Raw genomic sequence first — 14,771 nt, 5'->3', positions numbered from 1 at the left:
AAGGCCACAGGGTGAAGATCTAGACTTGGAAACAACCCATTCAATCTAGGGCCATGGAGAACTCCACTGAGATCCTTGCTACTCTGAATCCAACAGTTTTGCTTCCAAATCCTAAGCAAATTGCAAAGCCACTTTAGTACCTTATGTATAAGCAGTCTGGGCCAGGCTGGGGATTTTGAACCAGATTCTGTCCCAAGGCTGTCCAGCATAGACACCCTCTCTAGAGAACCACATGGACATGGGTCTCCAGGAGTCCTCAGATCTTGTTGCCTGCATACCCATGGCCAGGTCAGCTCAAATGGCATTAGGAACAGAGGTAGCTACGGTTTCCAGGAATGGCATATCCCTACTGGATGGTGGCCCCTGTTTCGCCCTGGTTGGCTTGCTGAGAAAGGCTGAGAGAAAATGAATATGGAGAGCTTGGAAATCAGCAGCCAGCTTTGTCCTAGAGGTGAGTATATTCCAGTGGTGTTGGAGTTACTGATGGCTTTCTGCAGATTGTTTGTCTATAAGCCAAGCTCTGGTCATCTTTCAAAGGGAAGGTGAGATAAGTGTCAGTGATGACAAGCTAATTCTCATGATCACAGGCCCTCTGGTAGCTTAGAAACCCACAGAGGGTCCAATTCCAATACATGCTGGCCCTGTTGTGGAACTTATGTAAAATCGCCCATTTACATTGATCCACAGAACTAGACAGTCCGCGAGACCTCATGGTCACAGCCTCCTCGGAGACCTCCATCTCCCTCATCTGGACCAAGGCCAGTGGCCCCATTGACCACTACCGAATTACCTTTACCCCATCTTCTGGGATCGCCTCGGAAGTCACTGTGCCCAAGGACAGGACCTCGTACACACTGACAGACCTAGAGCCCGGGGCAGAATACATCATTTCAATCACTGCTGAGAGGGGTCGGCAGCAAAGCCTGGAGTCCACTGTGGATGCCTTCACAGGTACCAGAAATCTCAGCTGGGTTCAGGGATCAACAGACCTTAGTGGGAGAAAGTCATCTGGGCAACCTATCCTTCCAATGCCCCATTTCCTTTAGAGAAGAGAAGAATGTGGGTAGAGAAAGAAGAGACAGAGAAGAAACTAATAAATACCTCAAGAGGGAATGGTTGGAGGTAACAGGGAGTGATGAACAAGGCTACCTGCCTGCCTGAAATTTCATGTCTGGCTTCCTATAGGCTGGACATAGTAGTTGATTCTGTCCATCTTTCCCTGCCTTTGCTAAATCAGTGGGCATTCAGAGGATCCACAGGATCATGTTAAGTTCCTTCTAGGACTGAGGTTTTAAATCCTAGCTAAGTATTATGAATAGCTCACAGAGGTACTGCTGGTTTTATCCTGCTACTGGCATCCATTTTTCAGTGAATGGCTTGGGGAAAAGGAGGGTGGACAGGAGAGGAGACTGAGGATGTGGAGGCTCTGGGCCAACAGGTGAAGTGAAGGTGTAGCCCTCACCAGCAAGGAAAGCAGATCTCTTCAGTCAGACATCTGTTCTATCCCAGTGGCCCCACTACCCCACATGTATGTCAGAACCATCCATCTCCTCTGCTTTGCAGGCTTCCGCCCCATCTCCCATTTGCACTTTTCCCACGTGACCTCCTCCAGTGTGAACATCACTTGGAGTGACCCATCCCCTCCAGCAGACAGACTCATTCTGAACTACAGCCCCCGGGATGAAGAGGAAGAGATGATGGAGGTCTCCCTGGATGCCACCAAGAGGCATGCTGTACTAATGGGCTTGCAGCCAGCCACCGAGTACATCGTGAACCTGGTGGCAGTCCATGGCACAGTGACCTCTGAGCCCATCGTGGGCTCCATCACCACAGGTGAGGCTGGGGGGCTTTGACAGCAGCTGGTGAAGGGGGTTCCCACAGTAGCCTTTGACAAGGCAATGAAACTTACAAAGAGAAACACCCAAGGAATAGGAGACAGCTTCATTAGGCTAGAGAGGGTCTATGAGTTGTTCTGAAACAGCCACCTCTTCCAGGGCTGCACAGAAAGTATAAGATGGGAAACTTCCATTTAGAAGGTAGGATGGACTCAATGTCTGGAGGAGGCCAGGGCTTGAATGCATTTGTTGAGAGGCCCTCCCACTACCAACTGAGGGAAAGCCTTGGAGAAAGCTAGTCTCCAAGAGGAAACCCTTCTACAGTGAGGAGACATCTATTCCTGTTCTGGAGAGCCATGGCTTGGCTACCCAGAAATGCTGCTTCCTCAGACTCGTATGGGACTAGCATGTAACCATATAGGGACCTTGTACTCAGAGAATGGAGTTGATCTACCTGTGGTCTGGAAAGCACAGTTACTCTGAAATGAACTGGATCGCTCTGATCTCATCCTTCTCAAATACAATCACCAATATGAATGTGCATGTGGGTGAGGACATGTGTGTTTGGGTGGTTTCCTACATAAAGAACCCACAAACTGAATAGGTGGATTAAACACCCAGCTAGTTTCAACCTGCAATCTTCCTGGAGTCAAAAAAACAAAAAGGCATACAGGATAAATGAAATACAATTTAGGAAAGTGGATTTGTTCTGGACTTGTGCTCTGAAATCTCTCTACAGTCAATAGCAATTTTTCCAAATTGAACCAAAGGTGACTGCTAAAAAAAAAAAAAAAAAAAAAAAAGATAGAGATAGGGTTGGGTTTGTTCAAGACTCAAGACAAGCTGCCCCAGAGAAATGACTGTTACTCCCAGTTCAAAACAAAACACACACACTTAAAGGAAAGTTCCCATCTGGCCTTCAGATAGGTAATTGTTTCTGCACAACCTTCCAAAAGCATGGCTCTGGCCATAACTACAAGGTTTCAGCTGAGATTCCAGCCTGAACGTAGGTTTAAGGATGCCCTTGCACCAAGTAAAGTCTTGTCTGTCTCCAGGGTACCATTAGCTCTTGGTTCACATAACACTAAAAATAGGAATGCCTTTTTCACACTGTGCTTTCTGTCTTTTTCCCACAACCCCCGGGTCCTTGTAGGAATTGATCCCCCCAAAGACATCACAATTAGCAATGTGACCAAGGACTCAGTTGTGGTCTCCTGGAGCCCTCCTGTTGCTTCTTTTGATTACTATCGAGTATCGTATCGGCCAACACAAGGTAATAAAGTTACTTGATTTCTCAAAGATGAATGGGATTTGGAGCTGGATGGAGATTGTTATGGGAGGATTAGCAGATCCCAGAGGATATCGCCCCTAGCCCCGCCTTCATTTTCCCTCCTCTCTGTAGTGTACTCCATCAGAATGACAGTGGGTTGATGGGGAATGGCCAAGGAACCCTGAACTCACCAACTCCTCTCACAAAAGGCTTGATTACATTCAGTCAGAAAGCAGGGCCTTCAACAGTAGAGTGAACCATGATAATCAGTCACCATTATCCAGACCGTGTAGTCAGAAACAAAGGACCCTAAAAGAATCTGCCAAGAATCTCACATGTGCTTTTCTGAGAGAATTAAAGTCCAAGGCTAAACCCCTCGGGGGATGCCTAAAGACACCACAGAGCCAGTTGGAGCCTTGGAGGGGATCCCAGAGACGGTGGTCCTACTACTGCCACTCCAGCCAAGCTATGAGTCAGAAGAAGTTGGCCCAGACCTCACCTGCATCCTGCCAGTTCTTGCTGGTGCATGTAGAATTGTTAATGATGTGGAGGGTACATCCCCTTCCAGTGAAGGGGTGGGATCATTTTTCAGACTATCTTGTCTCTGGGCTGCGTGGACCACTCTTTGCAGTCATGCCCTCCATACTGCTTTAAGAAGACCGGCTTGTTAGAAAACCATCTAATAAATAGTGCTTTTTTTCTTTGCTCCTGGGAGCCTATAAAATGAGGGGATGGAACCAGCAGGCAGGGTCTCTTCAAGCTCCAACATCCCCAGTCCCCCCCTGCCCCCAACTTGCACCCATGAACAAGTACCACTGGGAGCGGCTACAAAGACTGTGCCATGAGCTGCGTTGATGCAGGATCCACTGAACTTTAACTCTGGCTTCTGCTCTCCCTTAGTGGGACGACTAGACAGCTCGGTGGTGCCCAACACGGTGACAGAATTCACCATCGCCAAGCTGTCCCCAGCTACCGAGTACGAAATCAGCCTCAACAGCGTGCGGGGCAGGGAGGAGAGTGAGCGGATCTGCACTCTGGTGCACACAGGTAGGCTTGTGTCCCTGTCGCAGGCGAGGTCGAGCCCCTGGCTGGGAACCTGTGACACACAGAAGAGTTTACCTGGCTAACGGCGGGGACACTGGTTCTGGGGTCCCAGGCTCCACTCCTCGTGCTCCTCTGACTCACACTGTTATGCAAAGCAGTTTCCAATTTTCTCCCCTTTGACGTTCCTCTGCAATCCTAGGACTTTGGAATCACCCGCTAAGAGTCTTACGGGTTTAGGTCAGAAAATTTCATGGAATTTCCAAAATGAAAAGTGACCTTCCGAAGACTCATGACAGAAGTGAATTCCAGAACAGACACCTGATTCATCCCATCTAATTTTTTAAAGAACTCAAACAAGGAAATTTTACCTTAGGGGGGGTTAAAAAAAAAGGTTGTTATTTCCAGTAACGACCCTTGCGGTCATGAAACTCCCCATCCTATACAGCCCGAAACCACCAAGTAGCTGCATTTGCTCTTGCTTTATGCTCCAGGGGAGGAAGAATGGGGTGGCTTCCTCTGAAAAATGAGCCCGAGGACAGGGCTTCTGCAGCAGCTCCACTGCCCCTCCCCTGACCCCGACCCCTCAGCCAGCCCGTCCTGCAGAACTGGGAAAGATCTGCAGTAGATGTCACGAGAGGGGACAGCCAAAGTTTTCTGTGTCCAACCCCTAGACCCAACCTCTCAGTGAAGCTAGTGTTCCTACAGCACATAGGAAGACACCCAGCTTGCCTCATCAGGGGAACGCCTGGACTTCCTGAGGCTGCCTACTTTCCTCAGAGAATGGTATTTCCTGAATAAGGAAAATGTAACAGGGAATTCCTCACTGCTTTTGTAGGTGATCCCACAAGCCCAGAAAGAGCATCTCTAAGGCCAAGGCCAAAGAAACATGCCTTCAGAAACTCAAAAAAGTACTCATCTAAAAGACAGCCCAGGATGTTCTCATCTTCCCTAATCTCCTTCCACGCCTCTATGTACAGATAGCCCAGCCATGTGTTTTGGTTCAGTCTTACCCTTTCTATCAAGTTATCTATGACCCTTAAAGTTTCAACAGATATTGACCTGAAGTGATGAACCCCCTCATACTTTCCTCAAAATGTTAGATACTCATGTTACAGAAAATAGGCTTTCTCTCAGTGAGGACAATAAAATGGATTCCAAGAAATTCCTAAAAGAACAGCAGGCCAGGTTAAAAACTCATTCCTTGGGTTCTTGGTCATAAGCAGCAAGGATCTCTAAAGGAGATATTCAAGAGTGCACCAACCCAAACTGCACCTCCTCAAGTTCAGACAGAGCTACTTCGGCAACTCCCAATAACCAGATTGCTCTCAGAAATGTCTTACTTTGTTGTTGTTTTTTTGTGGGGTCTATGATTTTATAACATTTGGAAATGAATACTACTCAGGGTCCCATGGTGAACTGCAAAGAGGTCAAGCTAATCGTAGTCTCGTAAGACTTTTCGTCTTTGTTCCTTTTCATAAGGTTGCATTTGAAGAACTCGTTCAAGGCATAGATTATGGATACGTTAAAACTGTAAACACATTTTATGGTTGTTGTTTCTTTGAAATGAAGGACACAGGCAAATGATAAAATCTTTCAGTTAGAGAAGAAGACCAGATTAACAGCACATCTTGGTCCCCAAAGCAAAGTACATGACACGCAGGTTGAGCAGATGTCTAAACTATTATAATAACATCCATTTCTAAAATAAACCCCCAACTTTACAGAAGGGAGATGTGGTAAGGAAACAGAGGCAGGGAGCATTGGCAAGTGAGCACGGGAACATGGTGCAAACTCCTTTCCTCAACAGGCATTCTTGGCTTTAAGCCTGAAAGAATTTCCTTGACTCTGTGAAACTAAAAGGATCCCCAGGACTCAATACAGAGTCAGTATTAGCAAAGCAAGAATTCAATAATCAGATATGACTTGAAAGGCAACCTGACTCCCATTTGTCATTCCACAAATATTTACTGAGTAACTTGTAAGTTCCAGATGCTGGGGTGACTCCCTGACTTCATGGAACACACACCATAATTCCTGAAGTTCAATGGAGATGGTTCCACAAGGCATGTCCCTTATATTCATGAAAGTACAAATAGCCTGGGAAGCACATGATCTCATTACCTAAAGAACAATAACAATTTCTATATGTTCTTAGCTTCTCCATCTAGGTTTAAATGTCTAAAACACAACAGCCATACTTGGACTCCCCCATGACACCTGACAGTGCCCTGCACATATGAAGTTAATGATTGAATTAAAAGGAAGATCTGGGGGCAACCAGGGGAGAACTGGGTGCTTGAGATGGAGGAGGAATGGGAGATGAGGAAGGGGCCGATGGAATCAGAAAGGGGAGAAAGGAACGAGGTCTTCACTCACTTCATTATTTTGGCGCAGCAGCAGACACGCATCATGGGTGGAACCAGAGGACACAGTTCACTGCACTTCCATCTTGCAATTCCTCTTACTTCACCTGCCTTTTTCCTATACCGTTTCAGCCATGGACAATCCTGTGGATCTGACTGCTGCCAACGTCACTCCCACAGAAGCCCTGCTGCAGTGGAAGGCGCCCGTGGGCAACGTGGAGAACTATGTCCTCGTTCTCACACACTTTGCAGGTGGGTGTCGGCAGGTCTGTGCATCGGGCAGGTGGGGGTGGTGGAGGCTGGGACTGAAGACGGGTACGAAAGTTAAAAAACAAAACATTTTATCCATCTGAGAGAAAATTAGACACTTTCCTGCTTTAATTTCACCATAAAGCCCTCAACATATCCCCCAAACTCAGAATTATACCAACTATGGGAATTGAGAAGGCTGAATCTAAAAGGTATAAGAAGGGCATGTAACCAAGGGCAGATACAAAAACAGAGATAGCATTTGAAAGACAAAAGTCATAACTGAGCTAAGCCTTGCCCCAAAGTGCCACAGGCAAGAAAGCTGACTTTTCTAGATATGTTTACAGAGCAAGGAAAACACTAAAGGACCATGTGTGGAATAGATAATATGTGATAATAGGAGACAAAGGTGTCAGGACTGCTCAGCTCCTCTGTCACTTTGGTCTTCTCTACCCACATCCGACCCACAAGTTTCAGCCGACGTGAAATCTTGAGTTTCAGTGTCTTTTGCACCATACTTGTTCCCCTTAACACTATTTGAAGCTGAAGAGAGAAGCCCAAAGCAAAATACTGTTGAGTAGCTAAGTGTCTAGGTCTAGGAAAATTATTTCCCTTCCTAAACTATAACATGTGCTCACAGAATATTGTGGGTTATATTCAGGAATCCAGAGAACAAAGATACCAGAAGACAGAAGGCAGGCAGATGTCTCAGTCTCCAAAAAATGACAGATTAAGCCAGTTCTGTAAGCTGCAAAGTAAACTGATTGTCAAAGCCTGGAGAAGTGAAAACCAAAATAGATTGTTAAATAAGTTGGGAAGGAATTAGTGATTACTATACACCAGCATCGGTTCACTAGGAATGGGTTTGACCAAAGCCACTTGACATCCTTTTCTTTAATTGGCAAATCTGCTAGCAGCTTAGTATCTCAGCAAAGCATTAGAAAAACCCACTTACCACTTAGATGGAAAAATACATGGCGGATCACATTTGGAGTCACACAGCTGATTGACTGACCCTCCTCAAAGAATGAGTATCATTACCATGGAGACATCCTAACCCCGCTGTGTGCACGCACAAGCCACCTCAACCCCTCCCACCCTTCCCTGCACATTGTGATCTGCATTTCTTAACTTTCATCTGCCTTCACAAACCACTGGGCATTTGCACAGGCTCTTTCCTCTATCAGGAAACACTCTCCCTACTTGTCTGCCTAGAAACTCCATCCTTCAGGTCTTAGTTGCAACCCTATCTCCTCTGTCAAAGCTTCTGTTATTCTCTTAAGGCAGTCAGATGCACCTGCTCAAGCCCTGACATAGCGATTAACCTCCATTTATTCAACAGAGACTTTCGCTGCTCTCCCACGTGCCATGTACTCTCTAAGGCTATAATGATTCAGAGCCAAAACATGAGTTCCTGTCTTCGCAGAACTCATTTCTGGTGATGATGCAGACAACGAAATAGTCACCACCCCATGTGAGCAGTGTCATGATATGGGCATGCACAAGACACCTCGGGTCACATCTGACGGGCCACTATGATTCAGGGTGAGGTGTTTAGAGGAAGAAAGAAGGCAGATCTCACACAAAGTTAAAGAGAAAGAGAATAGGAGAAGAAAGGGAATTCCAAGAAAAAGAGTAGCCTGTTTGCCTGGGGAGAGAGAGAATGGGGAGTTTAAGGAACCTGCATAGTTGATGTGGTGGAGCATGGACAGTTGGCAGCGTGTTGCAAAGGACAATATTAAAAAGATAGAGCCATTAGGTGAGCTGGTTGAGGTTTTAACTTGCTTGCATGCCTCTCTATGCCTATAGATCACAAAAAACTTGAAACCTCACCCCCTCCATTGTTTGGAGAATTGCCTAGTGAACTCTGTTAAATGCTGAATGACTCTGGAGTATTCTCAAGGCACAATAAGAGGCTTGGCCTTAATCTAATGAACAGTTTTACCAACAGCTTGAATGAATACAGAGAAGACACGCATACCAAATTTGTGTATAAAACAAAACTGGGATCAATAGAATCCAAACTCAGATACATTTTAATAAACTGAAACAGTCCCCCAAACTCAGTCAACATGGCAAAATGCAGTAGAAATGAATGCGGAACTCTTCCCATGGATGCAAAAAATCAACTAAAATTAACTATACAAGGTAAGGTTGAGTAGGGGGGTTATAAACAAGATCTTTGGTTAGTGATAATCTCAGCATGTGACAATACCCCATGATTGTCTCAAAACCTAATGGATTAATATACATAATTGGCACAAATAGAAGCAGAGATCAACCCTGTTTCTTTCATTGTCAGTAACCCTCAATTATTGTTCTCTATTTTCTTCTGAGTTTTGCATTTTAGCAGGGACATTGATAAACTCTTAATTGTTTTGAGAGAGGCAGCCAGCATTGTGACAGTTTTAGAATCATCATAGATGTGTAATGGGGGCTGAGGGCTGAATTTTCTCAGCCTGGAGGAGAGAAGACTTGATTAGGAGGGGTGAGGGGCAGGAAGGGGTCATGCAGACAAAGGATTCGGTTTCTTCTTTGTAACCCCAGACATCTAAGTAAAAGTCTTGCATAAGACAATTTGGCCTCCAAATAAGGAATATTTTTCTCAAGGTGCAAAACAAGACGAGAGGGGATCTTTGTATGGAATGAAATGCTAAGCTAAATAATCTCTAAAAGATTTTTTCCAAAATTCTCTAATACTGAATATTTATGAAATGCTTTTGGAATTGATGAGTCTTTCCTAAGTGGAATAGCCTTATTCAGTCCTTAGCCATATCCATCTGATTTCAGTTGCTGGAGAGACCATCCTGGTTGATGGAGATAGTGAGGAATTCCAACTGGTTAACCTGCTTCCCAGGACCCACTATACTGTCACAATGTATGCCACCAGCGGGCCTCTCACCAGTGCCACCATCAGCACCAACTTCTCTACCCGTGAGTACATGGCCAGCTACATACCCAGTATCCTGTGACGCTTTTGTGGATCCCGAAAATGATCAATTTCCACATGCTGGGCTACATTATAGGCTGCAGGCTTTGGACCAGGCAGCCATGAGCTATTCTTGTTTTAGTTAACTGCGGCCCAAATGCCATTAAAGTGAGTTGACGCTCTCTTCCTGGGTCAGGCTGGCGGCCGTAGAATCAGGCCAAGAGAGGCCAGTCCTGGGCTGCATCTGACCCAGAAAAGTCTGATGGATAATAAAGGGCTTGATATCAGGGAGAGAGCTACTGGCTGCGGTCACGGCTGGGAGAACAGTACACAAAGGTGTAGTTAGGGGAATGGTATGAGTTCAAGACTCACAGACATGCAGGTTTACCAAGGTCAGGATTTCAGACCTAGAGGATCAGATTGGACCATGTCACATGCAGGCCCAGGGGGCCAGGTGAGGGAAGAGGGGAATGGCTGTAAGAATGATCATGATCCTGAACAATTCTCTTCTGACTCAGGAGTGCCTTTTATGCTTGTGTCCAAGCTAGACCTGGGGTCAGCCTGTGAGCCGCCCAGAGACCACATAGCTGGGCAAATTAGTCGACGTTCCTCGAATAAAACAGGGAGAGGTGAGCATTCCCAGCATTTTCTCCTCTTTGCAGTCCTGGACGCTCCTGCAAATCTTACAGCCAGTGAAGTCACCAGACAAAGTGCCCTGATCTCCTGGCAGCCTCCCAGGGCAGAGATTGAGAACTACGTCTTGACCTACAAATCCACTGATGGAAGCCGCAAGGTGAGATCTTTCTGGAAAGGGGAAAGACCATTTCTATCAAGCAGTCTGCAGGAAACAAATGAGGTTTGCCATCGTGGATGAAAGAGAATGCTATGGAGGACAGAGCCCTTGTCTGCAAGCCAGGGATTTGGGTGCTAGTCCAGCCTCCTCTCCTACTCTCCATACAAGCTGAGGCAAAACACTAAACCTCGCTGAGCCTCAGTAGCTTCTCCAGGTAACAGGGGGCATCCATCCCTGCAGCTTCACCTGGTGGTGCTGGTGCTTCCAACATGAAGAGGCAAAGCACATTGGAAACTTCCAAGCCAATATATGTACGTGGTATTGGAACGATTTTTTGTAACAGGGCCAAGCAAACATGAGCTGGATTACCAGACGTGACAGTCTTGTATGCCTCTTAATAAGCATTACAAAGGCTACACTCATCCAGCCCACCATAAAGAGGTGAAAAATTTCAGTTTTAGGTCATCAGAATTGTTCGGTCAACCTAGAGCACTGGTTATCAAACTTCGGTTAGCAGTGGAATCCTTTCTTTTTTTTTTAAGTACATTCAGAAGCCGCATACACAGAACAGATTTTGGTAGAGCTAGTCTGTTGGATTTAGAAGAGGGAGGCCTAGGATCCAGGCCTAGTTTCCTCAGGCCTCCAGGGGGCCTCCTGCAATCCTAAAACCACCGGGTTCAATAATCCAGAGCCTAAATTTAATCCAGTGTGCCTTCTGGCCTCAACCTCACCTAGGAGCTGTTCCCCCTGCTTATTGGAAAGGTTGTCTCCTTACATAGTGTGGGATGGAGTGGGCGAAAATGGCCACAGCAGTACTGATCGTGGGGGTCTGGACTTCCCTTCCCCACTCCCTTCCACAGTGAGTTAGTCAGTCCCTTCCATCTCCTCCCGCAGGAGCTGATTGTGGATGCGGAGGACACGTGGATCCGACTGGAGGGCCTGTCCGAGAGCACAGACTACACAGTGCTCCTGCAGGCGGCCCAGGACACCGAGCGGAGCAGCATCACCTCCACCACCTTCATCACAGGTGAGACAGTTACTGCCACTTTGATGCCTTCTTCCCTGCAGGGCGTTTGGAAGGAGCCCATCAGAGAAACTCAATTGCTTTCTCTTGCAAAGGAAAATAATCATTTCCTCCGCTCCTGCCTTCCCCCCATTGCCAAGGCCCTGCCAGGAACCTCCCAGCACCAAGGCAACCATAGGAACCAGCCGCGCAAATTCCTGGTCCGCCCGGACCAACTAAATGCACCAAGTAAGACAGCAGGCTCCTGTTCAGATTTTCTGCAAGTATTTTTTCCAGCACAGTTTGTCCTTCCCTCCTTCCTTCCTCTGCTGCCTGTAATCAGATTCACCTAGTCAGAGTTGCAGAAGTAAAGCCCCGATATTGAATCTACAGCTCTTCTCCACGCACAGAGCACTTTTGCGTTCCTGTGGTCTCAACCCATCCTTGTAACAACTGATGAGAAGGGCCTCACTGTGCCCATTTCATCTCAGAAGGTGAAACTCAGGTGCGTGGAAATCAAATCATTAGATGGTAGTAAGTGGCCGGGTCAAAACCTGAACCAAATTCTACTTTGGAATCTAGTGCTCCTGCTGCCTTCCTTCATTTCAGTATCAGTGGTAGATGCTGGAAATGCCCTTAAGGAATAAGGGTGTCCTAACGTCTGTAACAGAGATAAACTAATGTCTGGCCCCTCAAGACTGTGTGACAGGCACTGTTCTCACTGCACTACGCGCACTACCTTATTTAAGCCTCACGGCAGCCTACAAGGGCTATTCTAGCATTTCTATTTACAGGTGAGGAAATGGGGCCACAGAGAGCTGCCGTATCTCATCCAAGATCCCATAGCTCGTAAGTAGGAGAGCTGGGATCTGACCCCCGTTGTTCTGGCCCTGGGGTCTGAGCTGTTAACAGTCCTTTCTGCCCCTTTGCATGGTGCCTCTGTGTAGTCTGTAAGGTGGGACAGCTCAGTTCAGACTTTGAATTCTCCCTCTGCCCTACAGTCTGGGGCTGTGACCGTGCACAATGTGGGGCAAGTATAGGCGTGTTCCTTATGCCCAGATGCACATCTGCCTGCATCTCGGAGCACCAGGATGACTGGGTTCCTGTCCACACCCCAGAGCCCATCCTCTCATCACCAGAGAGAGGTGGCAGAAAGTCCCCCGTCCCTACCCAGGTGCCTCCCCCATTAGACTTGTTCTAAATGACAAACACGACACTGGATTAAATGCACCAAAATGTCACCAGTAGTTCTTTAGGGCAGTGAGATTATGAACTGGTCTTCTTTTTTTACACTTTTCAATATCTTGCAAAGTATCTACAATGAGCACATTAATCAGAAAAACAATTTTTAATTAAAAATTAAAAATTAACCTTGGTCACACAGCCAAGGTGTGAATCCACGGTGGGTCCTTACCCAAGTGGAATTCAGAGGATGCTTGATGACTTTTATAGGGTTGAAGTCAATTACGCTCACCCACCATGACCTTTCAAAGGGTGTCATCTCAAAACCAAGGTGTCACTCTCTTCTTGTTCAAGCCCTTCTCTGCATACTCACAGGTTAATTAAAAGGTCCTCTAGTGTTTCCTTTTCCAAGCTACCACCCCAAGACCCAAGGATTGGAGCTTTTCACTGAGTTAACATTTTCCTTCCCTTAAAAAGGACACAGATGACAGAAACATAAACAGAGCTCCCAATCTGCATATTTACTGGATCTAAACTAATCATTTCATTCCCCAAATGCATGGGTTCCAATGCTTGCTCAGTATAGTATGAGATTTCAGCTCCCATCCCAGCAGTGCCACAGCCAGTGGTTGTGAGCAGTTTGAGGACATGCCTGAGGCTTCCACGGCATCTGGCAGCTGTGCCTTGCTCCAGATCCACCTGGGCTGTAAAAGCATGCCAGCTTCTGGGCCCACCACTGGCCCCTCTGAGATGAAGCTGCCCCCAGCAGGTGTGCAACAGTTTTGCGTCTAGAATCTAAATCCAGCTGGAGGCTCAGCAAGACCCAATGAACCGAGGGTTGACAATTCGTGCCCATCTGGAGAGGAGCCCAGGGTAGGGGCTTTGTTCAGCAGATAGTACAGAGGGACATCAGGATGTATTTGGGTACTTGTTTGTTTTTATGAGGCTTCAATTGACACTGGGCGCTTGCAGCATGACCAATACCACTTCAGAAAAGAGAACGCTGAACTCAAGAGCCCACTTGACCGTTTAATCAGTGTAGTTACTGCCCCACCTGCTCGATGCAACTTGAGGAACCAGAGAAAGACTTGCCACAACAACTACAGTGGTCCATGGCAAAGATGGGTTGATGTTCAAAAGCTTTACAGAGTTTTACTGGAATGCTCAGATTCCTACCAAACCCTGCTGGCTTTGTCTTGGAGATTTATCAGAACCCACTGAAGTGACCCGTTGCAGAATGAAAAGTTCATGGACTGAAGTATTGCACGTGAAATTACCTTGCACAAAGCCTGGCACATAGCAGACATAGTAAGCGGTGGCTGAGTGGAATGGCTAAATCCCAGCTGCAGCGTATCTCCAGAGGTCCCCTGAGCGTGGGCTTCCTCTGGGAAGAGTCGTTGGGGCAGCAGGGCCTCCAGTCCGATTCTGCCATTCTCTGAGCCTCCCCTGACTCTCATCACATCGCGGCCCCTCCTCTCCCCATTCCTCCATCAGGACCAGCGTTTACTCCCCTCACACACCCAGAGCCACATGGTGCACCCTGCAAGCTCCATCTTCGGGCTCCTGTTATTTGCCTAAAAAAAAAAAAAAAAAAAAGAAGAAGAAGAAGAAGGAAAGAAAAAGAAAGATAAGAAGGGAAAGAAACAAAAAACAAAGAGAAGAGTCTCTTCCCTTATTCAAAAGATTGGAGCCTGAACCTCATGAATCGCTCCCGCTGAGCAAGAGGTCTGAGGAGCACCAGAGCATCCTATGTGACGGCAAACTAGGGTTAATGGATTTAGAGGCTAATTTCATTCATTCATTTCATTTCATTTCAGTAACTGGCATCCTTTCCAACTTCACTGACAATGCCAGAACTTTCCATTTACCAGCATCCTATTCTTAGGCTGGGCTGATCTCAGCTGATCGTTATAAGCATTTTTTATGCCATATCTTATGGAGCAAAAGAGCTTAAAGCTGGGCCCCAAAGTGGCCTCCATCCACTGACAACCCCTCATCTTGTCCAAGCAGAGAGACTCATTTCAAGCAGATGCCTATTTGATGGTCTGGGAAAAAAGTTGAGATGTTAAAAACAAAATAAAATAAAAATAAAAGAGAGAGAGA

The 14,771-nt window shown here is 46.6% G+C and overlaps 1 protein-coding gene across 1 annotated transcript in view; it reads left to right on the top strand.

Moving 5' to 3' along the window:
* Window positions 1-14,771, top strand: part of TNR (tenascin R) — an 80,939-nt gene that overhangs the window by 37,424 nt on the left and 28,744 nt on the right. The window contains exons 9-16 of the mRNA XM_010954893.3: window positions 688-951; window positions 1,564-1,833; window positions 2,989-3,108; window positions 4,006-4,152; window positions 6,645-6,764; window positions 9,552-9,695; window positions 10,353-10,483; window positions 11,378-11,510. Of these exons, the coding sequence (XP_010953195.2) occupies window positions 688-951; window positions 1,564-1,833; window positions 2,989-3,108; window positions 4,006-4,152; window positions 6,645-6,764; window positions 9,552-9,695; window positions 10,353-10,483; window positions 11,378-11,510 (1,329 nt within the window). The remainder of the gene's footprint in view (window positions 1-687; window positions 952-1,563; window positions 1,834-2,988; window positions 3,109-4,005; window positions 4,153-6,644; window positions 6,765-9,551; window positions 9,696-10,352; window positions 10,484-11,377; window positions 11,511-14,771) is intronic.

This window comes from Camelus bactrianus, chromosome 21, assembly GCF_048773025.1.
Source record: "Camelus bactrianus isolate YW-2024 breed Bactrian camel chromosome 21, ASM4877302v1, whole genome shotgun sequence".
Classification (NCBI taxonomy): domain Eukaryota; kingdom Metazoa; phylum Chordata; class Mammalia; order Artiodactyla; family Camelidae; genus Camelus; species Camelus bactrianus.
Note: the sequence above shows the minus strand (reverse complement) of the source record. Positions and strands in the feature narration are given on the sequence as shown.